This window comes from Bubalus kerabau, chromosome 3 (genome assembly GCF_029407905.1).
Source record: "Bubalus kerabau isolate K-KA32 ecotype Philippines breed swamp buffalo chromosome 3, PCC_UOA_SB_1v2, whole genome shotgun sequence".
NCBI lineage: Eukaryota > Metazoa > Chordata > Mammalia > Artiodactyla > Bovidae > Bubalus > Bubalus kerabau.
The window spans coordinates 145,299,729-145,326,261 of NC_073626.1; the positions used below are offsets into that span (position 1 = coordinate 145,299,729).

Genomic DNA, 26,533 nt, shown 5'->3' on the forward strand with positions numbered 1-26,533 from the left:
TGCACCTAGAATTCTGTACCCCATGAAATTACTCTTCAAAAGTGAAGGCGGAATAATTGGGGGTGGGGCACACAGCATGGCATGCAGGATTCTTAGTTCTCTGACCAGGGATAGAACAAGTGCCCCCAGCATTGGAACTGTGGAGTCCTAACCACCAGACTGATAGGGAATTTCCTGTAAAGACTTTCTTTGACAAAAAAAAAACAAAACAAAACAAAAAAAACAATTGAGGGAAATGGTTGCTAGTAGATCTGTCTTGCAAGGAATAGTAAAAGAAGTTCTTAAAAAAAAAAAAAGTTCTTCAGAGAGAAGGGAAACAATGCATCAATAGATTATATACTTGGAAAGGAAAGGAAGAGCATCAGAGAAAAGTGAAAGTGCTTATTTTTTATTTTTTTAGGCCACACTGTGTGGCTTGTGGGATCTTAGTTCCCTGACTAAGGATGTAACCTGTGCCCCCTGCATTGGAAGCACAGAGTCTTAACCACTAGACCCAGGGGAGTCCCAAGTAAGTGAAAGTAAAATTAAAATTTGTCTTTTTCTTGATAGGTAGTTCAAAATAATATGTTCAACAGTGTATGCTTATGTATACTAAAGAGCCTCTTGATGAGGGTGAAAGAGGAGAGTGAAAAACTGGCTTAAAACTCAACACTGAAAAAATTAAGATCATGGCATCTGGTCCTGTCCCTAGTGTTATTTGCTCAGTTGTGTCTGACTCTTTGTGACTCCATAGACTGTGGTCCTCCAGCTCCTCTGTCCATGGAATTCTCCAGACAAGAATACTGGAGTGGGTTGCCATTTTCTTCTCCAGGGGATCTTCCCAACCCAGGGATTGAACCTGGATCTCCAGCATTGCAGGCAGATTTTTTACCATCTGAGCCACCAGGGAAGCCCCCACTTCATGGCAAATATAAGGGGAAAAAGTAGAAGCAGTGACAGATTTTATTTTCTTTACTGCAGATGGTTACTGCAGCCGTTGGTTGTTTTTTGGAAGGAAAGCTATGACAAACCTAGACAGCATATTAAAAAGCAAAGACATCATTTTGCCAACAAAGATCCATATAGTCAAATATATGGTTTTTCCAACAGTCATGTACAAATGTGACAGCTGGACCATAAAGAAGGCTGAGCATCAGAAGAATTGATGCTTTTAAATTGTGGTGTTGGAGAAGATTCTTGAGAGCCCCTTGGATAGCAAGGAGATCAACCCAGTCAATCCTAAAGGAAACCGGCCCTAATTACTCCTTGGAAGGGCTGATGCTGAAGCTGAAGGAAGCTCCAATACTTTCGTCAGCTGATGCGAAGAGCGGACCCATTAGAAAAGACCCTGATGCTGGGAAAGATCCAGGGCAGGAGAAGGGGGCGACAGAGGGTGAGATGGATGGATGGTGTCACTGACTCAATGGACATGAGTTGGAGCAAACTCCAGGAGATGGTAAAGGACAGAAAACCTGGCAATGCTGCAGTGCATGGGGACGCAAAGTCAGACAAGACTCAGCGATTGAACAACAGCCACTACCAATCTCATGCGTCTTCCCCTCTCCTTAAACCCCTCCAACCCCATCCCGCGCAAAGTTATCTACCTATCTCTAGTGAATGCTGCCGTTTTCCTTTTGTTTCTTTTCTTGTAAGAGCAATACCCTTTTGAAGCCTTTAGTAGTTTTGCACTTGACACTCAGCGACAGCGAAAGTTTGACACGGGGTGGCACGAGGCCTTGGCACAAACACGATTAATGGAAAGGATTTTTGGGGGGTGTGGGAGCACGTGTATGTTCTCACGACACACTGCCCCGACCAATCCCCTTTTTACAAACATAAATCAAAATGAAATCCCCTTCAGTTATCACCGTAGGGTTCCCTGCCCTCAGATGACTCCCGGAAATGACGCCGACAGCCCTACGCTCCGTCTGCCAGTCGGCAGCAGCGGCGGGCCATAGACGTAAGCACGTCTGTCCTCCAACGCGTCCAGTTCGGGGAAGTCTAGAGAGCTCCGCCGGGGACCGCCGCAGGGTCTTCAGGAGCCGGGTCGACTGAGGCTGCGCAGGTATGCAGGGGCGAGGCATCAGATAATCCCGCCCCCTCCAGCCTTTTCGGCCAATGAGCAACTAGTGATCCGGGACGGGTAAAGCCTTAAAGGCCGGAATGATTAGCCGAAAGCGCAGTCCCGCCCCGGCTCCTCCCAGCCCTCGCGCCCCGCCTCGACCCGTCACCGCCCCGCCTCCCTCTCCCGCCCGCCTGCCTAGCAGCGGGGTGACACGGGGCTTTGGCTTGAGAAGGGGGCGAGGGAAGCGAGTTAGACGTCGGCTTGGCGGCGGCGGCGGCGGCACAACCCCCCAGTGTGAGCGCGGTGTTGGGTAGCGGGTCATAGGGAAACGAGGGCTGCGTGGCAGAAATGGGAGGGCCCCGGGTGCTTGGTGGCGAACGCGCTCTAGAGTGAGGGGCGGCCGTGAGGGGGCGAGGTTGACCGGGGCGTGTCCCGGTGCGGTCGGGAGGGCGTGGATAGCGGCTTGGGGGACGCCCTGCTCTTCTTGTCTCCTTTCCAAAGCTTCTCTTGGCAGCTTGGCACAAATTAAGTTTGCCTCCCTTTCGGTTGGCTGGGCGGCGAGGTGGAAATTTAAAGTTCCCCAAAACACTTGGAGGCTTTCCCAGGGTGTTTTCTTTGCTGGTGCGTTTGTGCTCCTTTCTTCTTGCTGGATGGAGAGGTAGAGAGGCTAGGTGGGCTGGTCGACCTTTGCTGTCTGAGGATTGTTCAAACAAACAAACGAGGAATTCTTCACCCTCCTCCCCACACCCTGCCCTGCAAAACAACAGCAAACATTCCCAACAAGTTTTAAGAAGCCGACTGTAAAATTCTGAGGGATTCTGTGTCTGCAATGTGTCTGTAGTAAGTTGTGCTCTTTCTTAAGTTTACAGAAAGTCTATGAGTGGCATTTTTGCTGCTTATTATCATTGGACAATTTTTTTTTTTTGTTATAAGTACTCATCTTTGAGTTCTGTCCAAGGGGATTCTGACTTTATGTTGATATGAAATATTGCATTAGTTGTGATGTTTTCCTGAAACGAGTTTCTGTGAAATTCAGTCAGTTGTAAAAGCTTAGCCAGTTCGTGGATGTGAGGTAGATAAATTTCTAGTTCTGATAAACCTGCAGTTACTATTATAGCCTCTTTTTAAAGCAAATCCTTGGCATGTTTTTCTCTTTCACAGATTTTTATAATTATCCAACGACCACTGATGAAGATAGGTTGGAGTAACTGCTGAAACTGAATTTTGTTGACCAGAAGGCAGTCCATTTGTTCCACTTCTTTTTGTTTTCCTTACTGCTTTGAGCTTTACTGTAACGGCGGAAAAACTTGGAAAATAAAATGAACACTCTATGGTCTTGAACTTTTTTTTTTTTTTTTTGAGGAAAAATTAAAGTGCCAGAGTGAAAGCCAGAATGGCATCTAGAGAGAGACTCTTTGAACTTTGGATGCTTTATTGTGCAAAGGTAACTGCTTTCCTTTTTTATTTCTAATTTTAAAATACTTTGTTATAAAATTTTGTGACTTGCCTTATCAGCAATTTATTTAATTGATAATGGCATATTTATTCCCAGTATTGACTTTAAGAACACGAAATTTTCTTTTTTCCACTTCATCAGATTTGAACACAAACACAGTATTGGCATGCTATTGAAAACTGTAGGGTGTGGTTTTAATTTGTCTTCAGTGATCCTAAACTTATATAAGTAAAATTATGACCTTTGAGAAAAGTAAAATATTTGTACTTTTGTTTGTGCTAGTTTTTCCTCCCACACTTCGGAGTAAAAATAGAGATATTTTTATGAGAAGAGAATTAAGCATTTTTCTCATAATTAACCTCTTAAAAGATTATTATATAAAAAGGCTATTGATTTGAAGTGGTTACTGTAAGCTTGCCCTGATGTTAGCACCATTGTCTCCCTTGATCCTCACAATAATTTTGGGAAATGTGTATTGTAATTACCCACTGCACCCCCCCCCCCCCGCCCCCCGCTTTTTTTTTTTTATTAATGAGAACTGATGCAGAATTTAAAGAGGTTAGTGAGAAGCAGCCCCTTCTGCTTCTGAATATAGCTGGTAAGTCAGCACTGCCGATTCAAGTCTGTGCTCTTATCTATTATGACTCCTCACTATTTTTACTTTAGTTGCTCAAAAATTATTTTTTCTCTCTTCATCTTTATGTGAATTTTTACATGTTAGTTTTGATTGCATGTTATTAGAGGAGAAGGGTGCTACTTAAAAACATGTTTTTCAAGTGAGGAGCTACATTACTACTTTGAAGATATTGGCATGTGTTGGAGTAACATCTCTAATTCATTACATAAATTACTTTAGGTCTCTGTGAAGGTCTCAGCTTCTGTTTCTGCATAATCCCTTAGGGCTCCCTTTCAATACTTTGAGCTCTTTAAAGAACAAGTTATTCTTTAACAGATGATCTCAGTTATCTTAATATTAAATATTAGAGCTCACACTGGAATTTTCTGTGACTTCCTGGTTTGGTATTTCTTACTGAAGGACATATACTTTGAAATATTTAATATGGATTTTTGAAATAGTTTTTAGTCTTGTGTAATTTAATGCCAGAAATGAATTTTTAAAAATAGGCCACTCTTCCAATAAAAAAGGAATCCAATTCATTACTTTTGAAAATAGTCACTAACACATGTCAGCCAAAAGTTAAAATGTGTTTTACGTTTTGGTATGTGTGCCCAGTAGTTTGAAAATGACTCCTTTAAAAATCCATCAAACTTAATAGGTTTTACACTTTAAGAATGACAAAAAAGTAAATGGAGTTACACTGTCTTACTAATTAGTCATGTTGTTTCTAGGTCGAGTTCATGTTTTATTCAAGGGACACTGTGCTTATTGAAAAGATAGTGCAATTTTGTTGACATATGCAGAATTTTGTTTTTAATGACTTAACATAAATGTGAATCCTTACTATTTTATGAGAATGTTTGAGTAAATATTGAAGCCCCTTCGTGGTCAAATTTTGAAACTTAGGCTTGGGCTGGAAGATCAATCCCATTTTTATATTTAAGATTTAAATCACTTGTGCTCTTAATAAGATTATGATTTTTTCAGCTGTTTTCATAAATCATTATTTAAAGTAATGATTTTATGTTTCAACAATTCATGAATAAGCTCTTATAAGCCAGACAACAACTGTCTTTTCATTCAACACCTTGAATTCAAGTAGCTTCCAAATATGCATCATAGATTTAAGCCTTTTGCTTGCTAGTGAGGATGATTCCCTAATACCCAGTTCTTTGTGGTACTATCTTCTAGCCTTACCGCTCTCACTCTGGCACACAGCCCTTCAAACCACCTGGCTTTCTCTTTTTCTCTTGACTAACATTTAAGACTTTCTTTTTATACCTTTGATGGGCTTTCTGACTGCTTCAGGACTGCTTAGATCTTCTTTTAACTTGGCTGGGACTTAGACCCCTTTTTGGGCTTGCTGTTGTAGTGTCTAGTTTTGGCTCTGCTGCTTTGTTTTGTGACCTTGCTCAGGACTTATCTCTTTGGGTCTCAGTTCTCTTATTTGTCAAGTAGTACTGTGTATACAAGGAGAATTCTTGTCTAACTCACCGTATGATTTTCATATGATTTTCATTTGTTTTGACCTCTGTGGGACAAGGAGCTTTTTTAAATCCCTTTTCTGTGGATTATCATGTGATACTTTGTAGTTCATCTTTTTTTTTTAAACTTTTATTATGGGAAATTTCAAACAGGCACAAATAGAGAGGATACTGTAGTGAACACTTTGGTATCTGTTACTATGCTTCAATAACTATCAGTTCATATTCAATGATGTTTCAGCTATAACCCTTCCCTACCCTTCTCCCCACCCTGAATTATTTTAAAGGAAATCTTAGACAACGTATCTGATCCATTACTTTTTTCTTAAATTTTTTAATTGAAGGACAATTGCTTTACTGAATTTTGTGGTTTTCTGTCATACATCAACAAGAATCAGCCATGGGTACACCTATGTCCCCTCCACCCCCAACCTCCTTCTCTTCTCCCTTCCCATCCCACCCACCCTTCAGCCTGTCACAGAGCCCCTGTTTGAGGTCCCTGAGTCATAGAGCAAATTCCTATTGGCTATCTATTTTACATATGGTATTGTAAATTTCCATGTTACTCTCTCCATACATCTCCCCTTGATCCGTAAATATTTAAAAATATATCTGTAAAGTAAGAACTCCTCTTAAAAACATAATCTCAATATAATTCTTTAAATTATCAAATATCTGGTCAGTTTTCAAACTTTCCTAAGCTTCATAAGTGTTCTTATTTCCCTACTGTTTGTTTGACATAGTATTTAAACAAAACATACTTGTATTTTGCTGAAAATTTATCTGTGAAGTCTTAATCTGTGGGTTCCCCCTCACCACACTTTTTATCCCTTCTATTTATTTGTTGAAGAAACCAGGTTTTGACATTAAAATTTCCTCAGTTGGGTTTTGCACGTTGAATTCCCTTGAGTTTAATTGTTGGGCTTCCCTTGTGGCTCAGCTGGTAAAGAATCTGCCTGCAATGCGGGAGACCTAGGTTCAGTCCCTGGTTTGGGAAGATCCCCTGGAGAAGAGAACGGCTACCCACTCCAGTATTCTGGCCTGGAGAATTCCATGGACTGTACAGTCCATGGGGTTGCAAAGAGGCGGATAAAACTGAACAACTTTTACTTAATTGTTACATCTGCTGGTGTTTGCGCACTGGCAGATCAGGAGGCTTCATTGATTCACATTCTTTTTGGTATGGGGAGGCTAGTATAATTCATGAGTATCTTGGCCATCAGTGACTTGCCTATACACATTAATTATTTCAGTAGGAGTTTGAAAAACTATGATATCCCAATTTTATCTTTTATTTATTAGTAGAACATATATAGAAAAATGTCTCCTCGTCAATTATTTGATGACAATTCCTTAAAGGGGAGTCAGGCAGAATAAATGTTTGATTCTTTCTCTTTGTTTTCAGAATAATGCCTTGATTACTAGCATCCTCCCAAGGTGACCAGTTAATTTTCTTAACTATCAAGTTCATCTTAATGAGTAAAATTTAAACACTGTCTTCTGTTTTGCTGCCCTAGTTGGTATTCCAGTCATATCAAACACTGTCCACATACCTGACTAAAGAAGACTTTGAAAATTTATGAAGGTCTGCTTCAGGGCAGTATGTATGGTTAAGACATCTTCCCTGTTTGCCACACTGCAAACCTTGGCACAGGTATTCCATGGTGTATTTGCAGTAAATGAATATTAAGATGCTGTCATAATGTTCTGCCTAAAGTGATGTATTAAAGGTTGCCATTATCTCCAGGTCAGAATACTTGAGTGGGTAGCCTTTCCCTTCTCCAGGGGATCTTCCCAACTCAGATCTTCCCAGGTCTCCCGCATTGTATGTGGATTCTTTAACAGCTGAGCCACAAGGGAAACCCAAGAATACCTGAGTGGGTAGCCTATCCCTTCTCCAGGGGATCGTTCCAATGCAGGAATTGAACCAGGGTCTCCTGCATTGGCAGGTGGATTCTTTATCAATTGAGCTATTAGGGAAGCCCCAAAAGAACCTCATGAGAGTTTTATAGATGTTTAAATAGGACTTTTATCAGAAAGAACTGTTGGGTAAATACTGCTTGGTCAAAGGAATACTTAAGAGATATATAAAGATGCCTTCTTCCCATTAGTCTAGATTTAGTTGCAAGCCTAAATCCTAGTATTAAAGTTTTTAAAGTAGAATTAAGATAAATCCAGTGTTTGCCAGGTGGGTCTCACATATTAAACTCAATATTTCAGAAAAATTTGGCTAAACCACTTTGTAATTTGTTTTTTTTTAACCAAAGTTTTCAGGTCTAACTTTTCACTTTCTCTTTCTAGGAATAGGATTTGATTGTTAAAAACATGCATCTTCCTTGCAGGTTATTTTTTAACCTCATATAGTTGTTTTTATATAATCAAGGCAGGATGATTTCTGATTACCCGACATGCCTGTTCTGTATAGAATCTTGTCCCAGTGTATAAGACTAGTAATTCAGTTATGTAGTCTGAACTTTTCTTGTCTCCAAACAGGCATCCCCACCCAGGGTCAAGGATTTCATCAACAATGCATTTCATATAGCTCTTGTAAGTTAAACATTAACTTGGAAACAGGTTTACTCTTGTTCCTGGATTTTAGTTGAGTGGTTAAGTACTTCTTGTCTGAGCATATTTTTCTGAAGTGTAGAAAGCAGCTTTATTTTTTAATATCTAAAGATTTTAGTTTATTTTATCTGTGTTAGGCACCCTCTTATTCCCTGTATCTTTTGACATTATTTCTTTCCTTAATGTGCTTATGGTAAGAGAGATGGTGCTGAGAACAATTTTGGTGTGTACATTATCATGCAACTTTTTGGAATTCATACATTGCGGAACAAGCATGTATGTATCCCTGTCACAACTGTTCCCCTTAGAGGGCCTAAGGATATATTTCTGTTCAACATTTATTCTTTTGGAAGTCCTTCAGTTGGTCACCAAGTATGCAGAAGAGAAACTGAGTTCTCAGATTCTTTGATAAAGTTGGTTTTGGTCTATGTAGTGGAAAGTATCAACTGTATTAACTCAGTAAAAAGATACAAAGTGAGTAAAAAACATATGTTGAAAAGTGGCAATGTGAGTTGAAATTCATGGTTCATTTTTGTCACTGGCCTTTTTTTATTTTCCCTGAGATTCAATTTACACTGAAAAATTCTGTGAAACTTCAGAATTTGAGCCAAGATTTAGTCCCAGTTCTCTTTCTGATTTTAAGGACCCAGATCAGGTTATGTAATTTCTTTATGTTTCAGTTTTTTCATCTGTCAAATGGAAAATAAAGCTATTGTGCATATCTTCCAAAGTTGTTGAGAACAAAACAAATTGACTGTATTTAAATGCATTTTAAGGGTAAGAAATATAAAATATCATCTTTATTAGTATTTAAAGAACACATATATGATCATGTGAGTATGTGTATCAAGATTACTTCCATTTTGTCTTTATATTGTATAATGATAGTGGGAAATATTCTCTTGTTTTAACCAGTAGTGATGAAACTGTGCTCATGAATGTCTAAATTTTTAATCTGTATTTATATTTGCTTTCAAGCTTAGTGCTTAATTATCCTAGTAATGCTTCAGGATTTTTTTTTTTCTTTTTTTTTTACTCTAAACCAAGTTTGTTTTGGATCTTGGTGATGCTCCATTTCCTGCTGTTGCCCTTTGTCCTGCTAAATCTGGAATATGACTGAAATAGATAGTTTTGCAGTGAGCTCAGAGTAAACTTCCTTTTCAGAATAAAAGTTTTGCTTCATAAGGAAGGTAGAATTTAGAGGTATTTTATTTAGATAAAAAGGCAAATACCTCTTTTGATACATAGATTTTGGAAAAAACAGATGAATGAATACTCTTCTAAATCAGAAAATTATAATTTATTTTTACAGGTTTAGTTATAATCATAAGTGAAGCTTTTGGCAGGATGTACCATATACATCAACCCTTATAATTTAACTCATTTTTAATAAGTCTCTGGTATGTGCAAAATGTAGATAGAAATAGCTCTTAATTTTCTCTGGCTTAATAAATGACTTTGTGTATAAGGAAAGTGGTGTTGTTTGACTGAGGCAAAACAAAATCATCAGCTTAGTAGTATTGGTTATCAATTACATGTTTATTTTAGGAAGTTAGATGTGAAAGAAAGTAAGAAATGAGTACTTTTTGTTAATAGAGTTGCCCTTAGAAAAGGAATATTACTAGCTTTGTAGTTTGACTTGTGAACTTATACACTACACTAAAAAGTTATTAAGATGCATGAAAATTTATTCTTTTCTTTTGAATACCATAATTTAAGTTTCCTTGGTAGAAGGTTGAATTGATAGCCTGTCAATGTGTAGATGTGGAGGAAGAGGGAAAAGAAAGAGCCTAAAATAATTTTCAGGTTTTACAAACTTAGTACTTGGTCATCCCATTCAGCAAGTTGACGAGGTTTTCAGGTGAACATGTGAATTTGCAGTGCCTGAGGGATGTCTAAGTAGAGAAACACCCCCACAAAATGGAGTTTAGAAGGTGATCTATGCTGGAAATAAAGATCTGAGAGTTGTCACAGTGGCAGTTATTGAAGAGTTACTTGAGAGTAAGAAGAAAAGAGGATCAGAGTCAGGGAGTCCTGACGAACATTATCATTTAAGAGGAGGATAGAGGAAGAAGAGTTAGGAGTTGGAATGGGAGGAGAACCAGGAATGAGTGGTTGCCTCTGAAAGTAGAGTAGTCAGTAGTATCCAATTCCACATAGCTTTGAAGTAAAGCATTATGGAGCATGTATTGGATTCCACAGTTAAGAGATTATTGGTGGCTTTAGCAAAGTAGTTCTAAAAAGAATGGAGAAAAAAGATGTTAAAAATACAAGTCCCTATTTTAAGTTGAATTCAACAGAATTAAAATTATGACAGACTGCCATTAAAGTTGTAAATGTTTACTCTTGATTTTTGTACTCTTCTACCTTTCAAACTTATTCTTAACTACATCTAAGGAATATCAGCATTTGCTTTGAATTTATGTATTTTGACTTATGTATTTTATGTAATTACTTATGTAATTTATGTGTTTTTACCAGATTTAGACTGGTAAAATTACTCTTTGGTTGAACCAAAGCATTAACTGGTCCATGCATTTCACAGAGAAGTCATTCAAGCATTTCAAAACAGTTTGCCTCTTAAAAAAAAATAAGTGGTTTTGTTTGATGCATTTAATTTAACTACTACATAATCTTTCCTGATAATAAACATTAGAATAGTAGGAAAGATATGTACTATTTCAGCTTATGCTGTCACTGTGAGGTGAGTTTATACTTTTTTATTGAATAATTTTGACTTAGAATTTTTCTCAAAATATACATTTAATTTTAAAATATAAAATTTCATTTTTCTAATAAATGAACTTCATTTGAAGGATGAAAATATATAGACTTTCTAATTTTGGTTATGCTCTAAGAAAAGTAGTAAAGATGTTTTACTGAGTTTTAAAATTTTTTAAGAAAAAATTTAGTAAAATGCAGATATGCAAAAAGTAAAAATTTCATTATTCAGAAATTTTTAGAGTACTTTTATGCATGTGATTGAAATCTATATAAATTAGTTAGATGCTACTACAAAACATTAAGATACTAAATTTGAAAAACTTCCATCTGATGTGAAACTTGAACATTGTTTTAAGCTTCTAAGCCCTATTTAAAAAGTGTCAGAGTTATATTTATTTAATGCCTATGTAGCGATATCCTTTTCCTTTCTAAAGAATTTATTTCAGTCCAATTTAGCTAGTTTTATTGAATGCCTGGGACTTCCCTGTAGCTCAAACGGTAAAAAATCTGCTTGCAGTGCAGGGGACCCGGTTTGATCCCTGGGTAAGGAAGATCCTCTGGAGAAGGGAATGGCAGTCCTCTTCAGTACTTTTGCCTGGAGAATCCTATGGACAGAGAAGCCTAACAGGCAATAGTGTGTGGGATCACAAAGAGTCAGACACGGCTAAGTGACTAACACACACACAGTTATTTACTGTCATTTTATCTCTTGAATTTTATATTTTTCCTGTTTTTAGAAAGTTGGTCATTTAAAAAAAGTAAATTATTTTTTTAGAGCAGTTTCAGGTTCACAGCAAATTGAACAGGAAGTTCCTATGTATCCCTTGTACATATATGTACAACCTTCCCTGTTATTGACATCCCACACCATAGTGGTAAATGACCACTTGACTGACTCCTGAAAACACTTGAATCAGAAATGTTTTTACCTGTTCACTCTGTGTGAAACTCCAAGAAGAACACAAAAAGTTAACAGGACATACCTAATATTCCAGCATTTAATAGGTTGGTCTTTACAAGATCTGCTAATATTAAATGATAATTTTCTATACTCTATTGATCAAATGTAGCATTTCATTAACCCTGCGTGTGGGTAGCTCAGTGGTAAAGAATCTGCCTGCCAATGCAAGAGACACTGGTTCAATCCTGGATTGGAAAGATCCCCTGGAGGAGGAAATGGAAACCTACTTCAATATTCTTGCCTGGAAAATTCCACGACAGAGAAACTGGTGGGCAATAGTTCATGGGGTTGCAAAGAGTTGGACATGACTGAGCATGCACACACAAATGAATAGTTACTTAAAATCTAAGAAATATCTAAAGTAAAAATTAAAATCTTTCTCACTAGGGGTAAAGAGATGGGAATACTAGACCAACTGACCTGCCTCTTGAGAAATGTGTATGCAGGCCAGGATGCAACAGTTAGAACTGGACATGGAACAACAGACTGGTTTCAAATCTGTAAAGGAGTACATCAAGACTGTATATTGTCACCCTGTTTATTTGACTTACATGCAGCATACATCATGAGAAATGCTGGGCTGGATGAAGCACAAGCTGGAATCAAGATTGACGGGAGAAATATCAATAACCTCAGATATGCAGATGATACCACCCTTATGGCAGAAAGTGAAGAGGAACTAAAGAGCCTCTTGATGAACGTGAAAGAAGAGAGTGAAAAAGTTGGCTTAAAGCTCAACATTCAGAAAACAAAGATGATGGCATCTGGTCCCATCACTTCATGGCAGATAGATGGGGAAACAGTGGAAACAGTGTCAGACTATTTTTGGGGGCTCTGAAATCACTGCAGGTGGTGATTGCAGCCATGCAATTAAAAGATGCTTACTCCTTGGAAGAAAAGTTATGACCAACCTAGATGGCATATTGAAAAGCAGAGACATTACTTTGCCAACAAAGGACCATCTAGTCAAGGCTATGGTTTTTCCAGTGGTCATGTATGGATGTGAGAGTTGGACTGTGAACAAAGCTGAGCGCTGAAGAATTGATGCTTTTGAACTGTGGTGTTGGAGAAGACTCTTGAGAGTCCCTTGGACTGCAAGGAGATCCAACCAGTCCATCCTAAAGGAGATCAGTCCTGGGTGTTCTTTGGAGGGACTGATGCTGAAGCTGAAAGTCCAATACTGTGGCCACCTCATGCGAAGTGTTGACTCATTGGAAAAGACCCTGATGCTGGGAGGGATTGGGGGCAGGAGGAGAAGGGGACGACAGAGGATGAGATGGCTGGATGGCATCACTGACTTGATGGACATGAGTTTGAGTGAACTCCGGGAGTTGATGATAGACGGGGAGGCCTGGCGTGCTGCGATTCATGGTGTCGCAAAGAGTCGGACACGACTGAGCGACTGAACTGAAAATCACTGCAAATGGTGACTGCAGCCATGAAATAAAAAGACGCTTACTCCTTGGAAGAAAAGTTATAACCAACCTAGACAGAATATTAAAAAACAGAGATGTTACTTTGCCAACAAAGGTCTGTCTAGTCAAAGCTATGGTTTTTCCAGTAGTCATGTATGGATATGAGAGTTGGAGTATAAAAAAAGCTGAGTGCCAAAGAATTGATGCTTTTAAACTGTGGTGTTGTAGAAGACGGTTGAGAGTCCCTTGGACAGCAAGGAAATCCAACCAGTCCATCCTAAAAGAAATCAGTCCTGAATATTCATTGGAAGGACTGATGCTGAAGCTGAAGCTCTAGTACTTTGGCCACCTGATGCAAAGAACTGACTCATTTGAAAAGACGCTGATGCTGGGAAAGATTGAGGGCGGGAGGAGAAGGGGATGACAGAGAATGAGATGGTTGGATGGCATCATCAACTCAGTGAACATGAGTTTGAGTAAACTCCGGGAATTGATGATGGACAGGGATGCCTGGCATGTTGCAGTCTATGGGGTTGCAAAGAGTCCGACACATCTGAGCAACTGAACTGAGGGGTTGGTATATTCTAGCTTATTTTTATGCACAGGCCTCTTTTAGAATATAGCTTCTTTTGTTTGTGCTAAAATGGCTTCCAAATCTTTCCTGGATGTAACTGGCTTTTTATCAGAATTTCCATCAAAATTTTGTGTCTTTCATCTGTTTGATTGACTGTGACTTCATGTGAAGTCATGCTTTTCCAGTTAGAGTCAGTTTTCCTCTTAGATTGTAGATTGTGAGACCTAAGGAAGATGAATGAAGTCATCACTGATCGCTTAGTTGAAGAGGTAGTATTTGATCAAGGTTTTATATTGAAACTGCTAGTGAAGTTTGCTCAGTTGTGTCCAACTCTGTATGACCCCATGGACTCTACAGTCCATGGAATTCTGCAGGCCAGAATACTAGAGTGGGTAGCCTTTCCCTTCTCCAGGGAATCTTCCCAACCCAGGGACTGAACCCAGGTCTCCCACATTGCAGGCAGCTGATTCTTTACCAGCTGAGCCACAAGGGAAGCCCTAGAATACTAGAGTGGGTAGCCTATCTCTTCTCCGGCAGATCTTCTTGACCCAGGAATTAAACCAGGATCTCCTGCTTTGGGGGCGGATTCTTTACCAATTGAGCTATGAGGGAAGCCCTAGTATTTTAATAGTCACAGAGGATGTTCCAGACACACAAGGCATGACCAAAAGTACAAAGGAAAAGTGATCTTAATATAGATTTGCATCATTAATGTCATGTTGTACCCTGCTGCTCTGTTTTCGTGCATATCTCTATTGAATAGCTCCATTTTGCTGCCTAATTTAGTATAATTTTTTGAAGATATTTTGAACAGCAGTTAATCTCAACATCAGCAGCAGTTGATGTTGGAGTATCAACCATGCACATACATCTAGTGAAAGAAGATCAGCGTGAACACCTGCGACTAGGGTTGCACAGGCTATGACAAATATGTCATAACAGCAGCCTTCCTGAGAGCAACTGTAAGATGCATTTTGATTTCAAAGATGCCAAAGTATAAAAAATTACGTTTTAGAATCAGAGAAATATAGTATACAAGTGACCTAGCACTTTTAAAAATGAATGTCTAGAAATAGAAAAGAAGATCCCAATATTGATAAAGACCAATAAAAAGGATATGAGTTTAGATAGCTGAAGAGAATTAGTTAGAATGAAGATCACAAGAATTCTTTTAGAATATATCCTAGAAAGTCAAGGAGTTGAAAAATATGGAAGACTGAATAATAATATGAGAAGATTTAACACGTATTTAATTGGTCTCAAAAGAAGAGTAAAGAAAGCATGAAATGAATGTTAGTATTTGAAGAGATTGCAGGTGAGAGCTTTCCAGGATTGATGAAAGTCTAGTGAAACCCACAGAGAACGATTAAAACAAATTCCATACCAATATACATCATAGTGAAACCATAGTGGTTCTGCAGAAAACCAAAGCAAAAGAAAGAAAGCTTAAAAGCTACCAGAGAAAAAAAGAACTGTCTTCAAAGGGATTACAAGTTAACACCTGATTTTTCAATAATAATGATTGTAAGGAGAGGACAATGGATTGATATCTTTAAAGGAAAGACTAATGTAGAATTTCCAACCAAGTGACGTTTCTTCAAAGAGGAAAGTGAAATAAAGCCATTTTCAGCAAAACAAAAGCAGTTCAATTCATCAAGAAAATGTAACAATTCTTGGTACTATTGTTTAGTTGCTAAGTCGTATCGGACTCTTTTGGGACCCCATGGACTGTAGCCTGCCTGGCTTATCTGTCCATAGGGTTTCCCAGGCAAGAATACTGAAAAGTGAAAAAGTGAAAGTGTTAAGTCCCTCAGTTGTGTCTGACTCTTTGCGACCCCACGGACTATAACCCACCAGGACCCTCTGTCCACAGGATTCTCGGGGCAAGAATACTGGAGTGGGTTGCCATTTCCTCCTACAGGGGATTTTCCTACCCAGGGATTGAACCTGGGTCTCCCACATTGCAGGCAAATTCTTTGTGTTTTTTAAAATTTATTGATTTTTTAATTGAAGGATAATTGCTTTGCAGAATTTTGTTTTCTGTCAAACCTCAACATAAATCAGCCATAGGTATACATACATATATCCCCTCCCTTTTGAACCTCTCTCCCGTCTCCCTCCCATCTCACCCCTCTAGGTTGATACAGAGCCCCTATTTGAGTTTCCTGAGCCATATAGCAAATTCCTGTTGGCTATCTATTTTACATATGGTAATGTAAGTTTCCATGTTGCTCTTTCCGTACATCTCACCCTCTCCCCTCTCCCCATGTCCATAAGTCTATGTTTGTTTTTCCATTGCTGCGCTGTAAATAAATTCGTCAGTACCATTTTTCTAGAAAACATATGTATGCATTAGGCGGGCTGAATCTTTACTGTCTAAGCCACCAGGGAAGCAATGCTTGTATTGCTAGAGTGGGTTGCCATTTCCTTCTCCAGGACATCTTCTTGACCCAGGGATTGAACCTGCATGTTTTGAATCTCCTGCATTGCAGGTAGATTCTTTTCCGCTGAGCCACCAGGGAAGCCCAGGAAACTACAACAATTTTAAATTCATGTGCACCTAATAACATAGTCTCTAAAACAAGCATTGACAGCACTAGAGAGGAATAAACATATGACAGTCATGATAGGTTTTTTTTAACTTAACATAGGTTAGTAGTTTTTAAAAACATATTTTTCTCAGTAATTGATAAAATGAACAGACCAAAAAAAAAAAAATCAGTGAAGATACTGAAGACTTAAACAATGTATGTTTTATGTTAGTTGCTCAGTCTTGTCCAACTTTTTGGGATCCCATGGACTGTAGCCCACCTGGCTCCTCTGTCTGTGGAATTCTGGCAAGAATACTGAGGTGGGTTGCCATTTCCTTCTCCAGGGGATCTTCCCAACCCAGATTCTTTACTGTCTGATCTACCAGGGATTGAAACAGTAGAGTTGACAAATTAAAAGGGACTTAGGTAGAACATTATACCCATACATTCTTTTCAAGTACACATATTTACAAAAATGATGATATGACAGAACTTAAAGCAAGTTTCAGCAAATTTCAGATTATTGAAATAATAGAATATGTTTTCTAATGAGAATGTAGTTAAGGGAGAAATGCAGCTAAGGAACAAATTGCAAAAGTATTTTTTAAAAAGTCATACAGTTTAAAACAAAGGTTTGATTAAAGAATAAGAAATAAAATCGGAATTTTTGTGGGGGAGAACTGAATGATAAAATTACACATTTAGATCCTTTTGGGAAGTACCTACAGCATTGCCTGGGAAAATTTGTGGCTATAAATGTGTTAGAGAAAAAGACTAAAATGAAATGAACTAGTCATTTGTGGTAGCCAAGCCTTCAAGATCCCACCTTGTCATATGCATGCCCTTTTACAGTCCTCCTACATTGTATTGGTTTGTCTGTGATGCGTAGAATTTTTTGTTGTTGTTAATTAATTTATTTTTTAATTGAAGGATAATTGCTTTACAGAAGTGTGTTGTTTTCTGTCAAACATCAGCATGAATCAGCCATAGGTATACATATATCCCCTCCCTCTCGAACCTCCCTCACGTCTCTCTCCCATCCCACCCCTCCTCATTGTTACAGAGCCCCTGTTTCAGTTCCAAGTGATACAGCAAATTCCCATTGGCTGTCTACTTTATATATGGTAGTGTAAGTTTCCATATTACTCTATCCCGATGCATAGAATTTGGCAAAAGTGATGGTATATCATTTCTGAAATTAGAAAAGACACTGTTTTTCCTACTGTTTCCATCTCAGTTGCTTTCTTTTCCCCTGTATCATTTGCTCTCTGGGAAGCAAGCTGCTGTGTTATAAGTAGCCCTGTGTAGAACCCTATGTGAACAACTGAAACCTGGCCAACCACCACCTGAGTGAAGTTGAAAGTAGCTTCTCCAGCCAGTCAGTCTTTGCTGTGACTGCACTCTGGTTTCTATCTTCATCACAGTTTGGGAGAAATGCTGAGCCAGAACCACCCAGCTAAGCTGTTTTTCAATTCTTGGCCCTAAAAATCTGAGATAATATTTGTTGTTCAAGCTCCTAAATTTAATTTGTTATGCAGGAATACATTCATATTATAGATAAATTTTCCATTTCAAGAAGACAATGAAAGAATAAAATAAGCCCAAAGTAGAGTGAAGGAAATTATAAGGTGTTTTTTTTTATGTAAAATTATGAACTTTATTATGTTTATTTTTCAGTTTTTCAGGGAGGTGTGCATAAGTAAGAAGATCAACAAACATTAAGGAATGATTAATAAAAAATTATCCATTATTTAACACCTTGGCATGAGTGGCATAAACACAGTCTGTATCTGGATATAATTTTAATTAAGAATCTGGAAGTGAGATCGGAGAAGGCAATGGCACCCCACTCCAGTATTCTTGCCTGGAAAATCCCATGGACGGAGGAGCCTGGTGGGCTGCAGTCCATGTGGTCGCTAAGAGTCGGACATGACTGAGCGACTTCACTTTCACTTTTCACTTTCATGCATTGGGGAAGGAAATGGCAACCCCCTCCAGTGTTCTTGCCTGGAGAATCCCAGGGACAGGGCAGCCTGGTGGGCTGCCGTCTATGGGGTCGCACAGAGTCGGACACGACTGAACGATTTAGCAGCAGCAGCAGCAGCAGCAGCAAGTGAGATTGAAAGTAAATCAATAATAGCTCTTCATTCTGCAAATCATTCTAGTAGTCCTGGTGATATCATAGGGGAATTGTAAGGTTTATTATAGAAATTACTCATAATAAAATACTGAATCTAGGAAAAGATAATCAGTAATTCCAACATCACAGAAGAGATAACTAGATATGTATCTTCTGAAGGACATATATAACATACCTGTGTTGTATTTTTTGCCAGAAAACCCCTAAATCTGACAATCTCTAGATTTACTACTTCACAGGAAATACAGAGGACTGAGAAACATGTTAAATGACAGTCAGCAAAATCTCGAATGTGAGAAATATTAAATCACAAATGGCATAGTGTCTTCAGCAAATAAATTAGAGAAAAAAGAAATGTAATAGAAACCCATAGGTTTAAAAAGACTTAAAACATATACCAACAAATTGCAATATATGGACTTTATTTGGGTCCTGACTTTATCAGACAGTTAAGAAAGGCATTTCTGAGCAAGTCAGGAAAATCTGAACATCAATGGATGTTAAAGGGCTATTAATTTTTTCAGATTGATAGTATTGTCATATTTTAAAAGATGTATTTTATGACTATGTATTGAAGTATTTGTGGTTGAAATATGATGTCTGGATTTGCTTAAAAGTAATTCATTAGAGGACAGAAATATAGGTGAAATATATGTGTGTATCTAAAAGTTTATAAAACTTAAAAGAATATGTGTGTGTGCTTTTGCTCAGTCATGTCCCACTCTTTGCACCCCATGGACTATAACCTGCCAGGCTTCTCTGTTGATGGGATTTTCCAGGCAAGAATACTGGAGTTGGATGCCATATCCTTCTCCAGGGGACTTTCCCCATCCAGGGATTGAACCCATGTCTCCTTCATTGTTCGTGGATTCTTTAACCACTGAGCCATCAGGGCTTGAAAGAATATTAAAACGCAACTATTGTTATGTGGAGAAAGGAAGGTGTTCCCTCTATTCTTACCTGTAACCCTATCCCATAAGAACTTGGTGAAAGTATATGGCTCTCATAATCCTATTACTACTAAAGCTTCCCAGCAGTGGAGTGGATGTTATGAAAAGGTAAAAATTTCTCATGCTTGAATGTAATGTAAGTCATCACATTCAGCTAGTGGTCACTGCATTGGACAGTATCTCTCTAAGTGTTTAGATGTCATCCTCTGGTAATGAGGAGCCTTTGAATGTATTTGAGCAGAAGAGAAGATTATATTTAAATTGAACAAATCCCGTTAGTAGCTGTGTGTCCACTGGGAGAAATTGAAACTACAGAGACCTGTGGGGATCTACATAACAGTCCAAAATGAACAATTATTTTAATGGCAGATGATTGGATGGATATTTGAGTATAAAATCAATAAAGTTCATTCTCAATTATTTTATAATTGCTTATTTTATGACATTGGATCATGACCAACTTGATAGCAGAATCTGTGTCTTAATAATGGTAGCCGACATGTTTTGAGCATTTGCTAAATGTCAGGTATTGCCAAATGCCTTATATGTATTATCTCATTCGGTGCTTTCAACAGTGCTGTAAGGAGAGTATTATCTTCATTTTATAAATCCAGAACAGATCAGAGAAATGAAGTTACCTGCTCACAGTCACACAGATAGTAAATGCAAACGGATGTGAAAGAAAAAGAATACAGTTAAGATCATGTGGCACTGGGGATCATGAAATATTTAAGTATGCGTATGGGTAGCTTAGAACATTCTTGTTTGGGAGTGTGACCTAATTTAGGCACATAATAGGTTATAAAAATAACTATACTTAGCCTATACTATGTGCTGGGCATTGTTCTAAGCCGTTGACACTTACTAGGTTATTTCATTTTCACAACCCTGTAAAGAAAGGTGCTATGATTATCTTCATTTTTACAGAAGAAACTTGTGCATATGTAGAGTCACTTGTTCAAGAAAGTGCAGAGCGGGGATTAGTGTCCATTTAATTTGACCTCAGTGCTTCTGCAGTACTTAATACATTTGTGTTTTGTGTTAATAAATATTGTGCAACTGGGGAGATAGACCCTACTGTGTTATTTTATTGTACCACACTCTCATAACCATGAAAATGCCTAAGCTTGAGATTTAATTAATATTGTTTCTGGATGTGTGGACTTTTTTCCTTTTATGACCTTTGGCAGTTAAGTATAGATCATTTGAAGGGTTTTCTCAGGCTGTGTCGGATGTGGCTTTTTTATGTGTTAAAGTTGTTTATGGACTTGAGTGTACTGATCCTGACTCAGTTCCTCTTTTCCTCTTTTTGCTCACAAAGCCAAAGCTCCATTTTATTCCTGCTCACAATTCAAAAATAGTGTAGTGGAGTGGAGAGGACACAGTTGGATTCATATATCTTTGCATTTTAATCCCTGCACTATCAATGACTAGCTGTATGACTGTGGATAAGTTATATATCCTTAGAACTTTGCTTTTCTAACCTGTAAAATGAGAAAAATGAAACCCTCTCTCAGTGGTTGTAAGGAGTAAATGGGATAATGTATATTTTTAAAATAGCTGATGTAGTACTTGGACAGTCTTTTGGTGGGTTTCCCTGGTTGGTCAGTGGTAAAGAAGCTGCCTGCAAATGCAGGAGACTCAGGTTCTGTTGGAGAAGGAAATGACCACCCACTCTAGTATTTGCTTGGGAATCCTATGGATAGAGGAGCCTGGCGGGATACGGTGAATGGGGTAGCAGAGAGTTGAATACAACTTAGTGACTAAATGACAACAATAGAACTTGGTACATTGCAAAATCTGAAAAGATTGTAACTGCTTCACTTCTTACTAAGTAAAACATTTCCAGGTTTAAATACCATTTCTTTCCTTATAGTTAGTTGTTTACTTCCTGAGAGAACTCTGTACTTAGCAAACACTTGATAGCCCTGACTTTCAGACTTTGAACTAGATACTGTAGAGTTTCTAAATAATCTATAAGGAGAAATACATTAATTTTTTATGGCATTATGAGTTGTTTTGTGTTCAGCTTTTACACAGTGTATTAAAACTGCTCTGTTAAGAAAGAACTTCTTAATAGAGGCAGACTCCAGCTACTTGTATTTCTAGAGTCTTATCCTGAATGTTTGAATGAATGGATGATGTGCTGATTGGAAATGAAAAAAACAATTAATGAAATCCTTGAGAAGATTTCTCACAAGAGGTAGTTCTTTTTCTGAAATATTTCCATCTTCTCAGTGATGATGTGGATTATAACAATTTATGATCTGATTTTGGAACAGTGTATTAATAGAAAAAACAAATACACAAAAGGTCAGCTGTCTGCATATTCTGGGAACATTCTTTTAGGAATTCTCATTTGTGTGTAATGCTTTTATTTTAGGGAAATAAATTACTTGAGTTCTTATTATCCAAGAGCAGTGCCTGACCAATGATAAATAAGACTCCGGAGGGTCATGTTTAAATTGACTGGAGTAAAAAAGTGTTAAGAACATGAAGGAAACATTTTGAGCATCATTTTTAATGATGCAATTTATATTTAAAAGAATTTATGAGGAATCATGGTTTTTTCCAAATCATCTTTGAGATATAACTTACCACAAAATGCACAGATTTTAAGTGTCAAATTTGATGAGTTTTGGTGCAGCAAACATTTGTGTAACTGCTGCCTAATAAAACAAATAGAAAATTTCTATTACCTGGGAAGATTTCCTCTGTGCCCTTTTGTAGTCAGTCCTCTGAAAGACAGTCAGTGATCTAATTTCTGTCACCATAGGCTGCTCTAGAACTTTTATAATTGAAATCACAATTTCAATATGCTTTAATGCCTGGCATGTTGCTCAGCATGTTTTTGAAATTTCTAACTATTGTCATATCAGTGGTTTATTCATTGTTATTGTAAGCTAGCATTCCATTGTGTGACTATACCACAATTTATTAATTAACCTGTTGATGGAATTTTGGTTTATTTCCAGCTTAGGGTTATTAAAAATAAATCTTCTATGAACATTTTGGTACAAGTGTTTTTTGTTTTTGTTTTGTTTTTTTTTTTCTCTTGAGAGGAATGACTGGGCCATGTGGTAAATTTATGTTTAAAAGAAACTGCTAAACTATTTTCCAAGTGATTGTACCATTTTATACTCCCACCAGAAATGTGAGTTCCAGTTATTCCACATTTTTACCCATACTTGATATGGACAGTCTTTTAAATTTTAACCTTTCTAGTGGGTGTGTGATGGTATTCCATTTCATTTTAATTTTCATTTCCCTGGATAACTAGTGATATTGTAAATGTTTTTGCATGCTACTTGGCCATTTGTGTATTTTCTTTTGTGAAACATCTGAACCTTTTGCCCGTATTTAAATTGAGTTGTCCTTTTTACATTGATTCATCAGAGTTCTTTTTATATTCTTTGTACAAGTCTTTTGTCACATGTATGTACTGAGAATATTTTCAGCTGATATATGGCTTGCCTTCTCCTTTTCTTAATGGTGTGTTCTAATAAATAAAAGTTTTAAATTTTGAATAAGAACAATTATTATTTTTTTCTTCTTTTGGTTTGTGATTTTTGTGTCCAAGCTGAAAGATCTTTGTGTGCCCCAAAGTTGCAAAGGTATTCGCCTATATTTTCTTTTAGAAGATCTTTTAGTTTTTATGTTTAGGTTAATGACCCATCTCCAATTTTATTTTATTTATGTTTTTTATATTTTTCATTAATTCATTGGGCAAGTATTTGTTGAGTGCCAGGAACTGCTTCAGGCACTTGGTATCCGTTGGTAAACAGAATAGTCACTTGTGGTGAGCCTTTAGATAGGCCCTATGATTGTGAGGTCCACAGTCTAGGGGCACTGACAGGTAATGAATAAATTCTAGAGTATGGGGGAAGGTGAGAAAGCACCATGAAGTGGGTCAACAGAATAGCGTATAAGGTAAATGTTAGCTTGTAAGGCTTGTAATTTTAGGAAAACATTGTCAGAAGGCTTCTGATTTTAAGAAAGGGTAGTAAAATTTGGCTTCATTGAGAATAAGCCATTTAAAGAATGACTTGAAGAAGATGCAGGGGTTAGCCATACAGCTATCTGGGAGAAGAGTGTTCTAGATAGAGAAAACAGCCATTGCAAAGGCCTCAGATGGGAACATGTCTGGCTTGTCCCAGTAACAGTCAGGAAGCCAGTACAGTACAGGGTGATGGAGAGGGCAACTTGTGTAGAATCTTACAGAGTATTGTTAAGACCATAGCTCTTTGTGTGAGTCACATGGGATCATTATACTTAAATACACATTTTAAAACAGCTCCTATGTCTTCCTGAGTATCATTTAGAGATTTCATATTATTACTTCTTTAGATTATCAGTTTATATTTGCTCAAAGGAGTTAAAACCTTTTTTAAAAAAGACTCCTGACATACTTAATATTATGATGATTTTCTTATTTCAGAAAGATCCAGATTACCTGAAGCTGTGGTTGGACAGTTTTGTTTCTAGCTATGAACAATTCTTAGATGTTGACTTTGAAAAGCTGCCTACCAGGTATGTAGAAACACTTGGTTTCCTACCCTTGGGTGAATTTGTTAATTCTTGTCATAAAAACCTCATTGATGACATATTAAAAGGATGGCAATTACATGACACACATGCCCCTCCTGCATAACCCTACTTTCCTAGCAGACATTTCTGATTGATCACAGTCATCTTTCTTGCTGCCTCTTCTTTGCTTTGATAGGGCACTGGCAACCGAGTGTCCTGCAGTTCGTTTCAGTTCTGATATTACCCAGAATTAGTGCTATATGCCACAAGTTAAGGGCAAAGTCCTCTGCGAGGCTGTCCTCACTTCAGTCATTATTAGCAAGTCTACCGAGAAGGCGATGGCACCCCACTCCTGTACTCTTGTCTGGAAAATCCCATGGATGGAGGAGCCTGGTGGGCTGCAGTCCATGGGGTAGTACAGAGTCGGACACGACTGAGTGACTTCACTTCCACTTTTCACTTTCATGCATTAGAGAAGGAAATGGCAAACCACTCCAGTGTTCTTGCCTGGAGAATCCCAGGGACAGGGGAGCCTGGTGGGCGGCCATCTATGGGGTTGCACAGAGTCAGACACGACTGAAGTGACTTAGCAGCAGCAGCAGGAAGACCTTGACACTTCTGACCAACGGGCTACACATTTGGAGGTTGTCATGACTCCCTCACGTTCAGTAAGTTTGCTACAGTGACTTAGAAATCTCACTGAAAGTCCTGTATTTAGGATTACTGTATTATTATGAAGGATACACATAGGAACAGGGCTAGGGTCTGGGAGGGCCTGGATGCAAGGCTTCTTGCTGTCTCCCTGTGAAGTCAGGGTATGTTGCTCTCCCTGAGCATCAGTGTGTTCAAAGAAGGAAGCTTTTTGAGCTTTGGTTTTCCAGAGTTTTGTTGGGTCTTATTACATCATTGGCTGTTCGATCGACCTTAGTCTGTACTTCCTCTCCCCTCTCAGAAAGTTGGGGGTGAGTCATTCAGATATGCCCAGCCCCTTTTTTGAAACTATATAAGGGTCCACCGTGTGTCGTTCCATTCATTTGCCTAAAATTTCTCTGCTATATGACAGGCATTGTAGTTGAAACTTATTTTTCCTGGCCTATAGTAGGGCCCTGGAAAACACCTTGGAGTAGGTCAAGTTTTCAGATTTTTAAAAACTGGATTTGAAAATCATGAAATAGGGGAAAAACTAAAATCTTGGAGAAATGTATAAGTGAAAGTACAAATATTTTCTCCCATTCTTCTGCCTGCCACCATTTCCATAGTCTCGAAGTTCCCAGGCCCACTTCCTTGATAAACTTTGTATTGTGTCTCAAGTCATCTTTCAAGTGAATTCATCTTTTCAAGTGAATAGTATATGTCAGATGTATAAAACTAGTTGTCATCTTAAAGCAGCTCACAGATAATCCTCATTTAAAGTATACTGACTTTATAAAATTTCCATGTTAGAGAATTCATAATACAAAGCAAGGGTTGCTTTTACCAGATTACAAAACCTTGAAATTTAAGCTGGACTTTTTCCTGTGTTAGAACAATTGGCAGCTGTTTACAGGAGACATTGAGTAGGCGAACAGAGGAGTGGAAAAGATTTCTGGAGTTTGGGAAATTTCAGCAAAAGGAGCTTAGAATTTTGGCAAGGAAGTCTTAGAGGTGGGAACATACTTCTAAATTCTGAAATCTTTATCACATTAGGCCAAAAATTCCAACTTGGATTATAAACCCTGTTCTAATTTTATGAGCGTCAGTTAAGAAAAAAAGTTACTCTTTTAGAAGCTGATATTGTTTTCTGCCTAGGAAAATAAAAACATATGTAAATAGAAAAAGGGACAACTAAGGACAAAAGGAACTAGTTTTAAATAACTAGAATGAAATATTGGGAAATCTGATGTCTTCTTTCTTGCTGCCTTACATTTTTGGAAAAGTGAGGAGGAATAGTTTTGCTTAGTCTTGAAAATCAGTTTTATTTAAATATTTGTTATTTTGAAGTTGCTCTGTTTTTTCTAATCACCTGTTTTAGCTTTTCAGAAAAAGTTAAATATAAAAATGAGTGTTTGTTTTGCCGTCTGTAAATAAGAGAGAATTAAAGAATCCAAAGTTGCAAGTGAAATGATGCCCAGACTAAAACGAAGCATATTTTATAACATAGTTGTAAAATTAGGCAACCTTGGTAGTCTGCTTTGTGACTTGTATTTATTTTATAAAACACTTAATTAATTTATGTTGTAGGGTGGTTCAGGAAGAGGCTAATATTTATCATGTGTATTTATGTGACTGCTGCTGAGGTGCTTCAGATTTTTCTATCTACAATGAATGCCTTTTACTCAATGTAAAAATAGTACTAATACTTCATGTTAAGCATTATCTGAAAAAGAGACCATTATAAAGTATAATTGTCATTTAATCATATAAGTTCTTCACAGTGCTTCTTTATGATTTGAGCATTTTCCTAATAGAGATAGGAAACTTAGTATAATGATTTATGAAAAGATTCTTAGGCTTTAGAAATGTGTATTTAAAATGCATTACATTTTTAGAGTTCTTCACCTATT

General features: G+C 37.7%; 1 protein-coding gene across 10 annotated transcripts in view; it reads left to right on the plus strand.

Annotated features, from left to right (window-relative positions):
- Positions 1-969: 969 nt before the first annotated feature.
- Positions 970-26,533, plus strand: part of NBEAL1 (neurobeachin like 1) — a 163,042-nt gene continuing 137,478 nt past the window's right edge. For 3 of the 10 annotated variants that reach the window (XM_055573152.1, XM_055573161.1, XM_055573162.1), the window contains exons 1-2: positions 7,103-7,257; positions 23,902-23,993. In XM_055573152.1, the coding sequence (XP_055429127.1) occupies positions 7,183-7,257; positions 23,902-23,993 (167 nt within the window). In that variant the 5' untranslated portion in view covers positions 7,103-7,182. The other 7 variants (XM_055573156.1, XM_055573160.1, XM_055573157.1 and 4 more) reach the window with 7 other exon arrangements.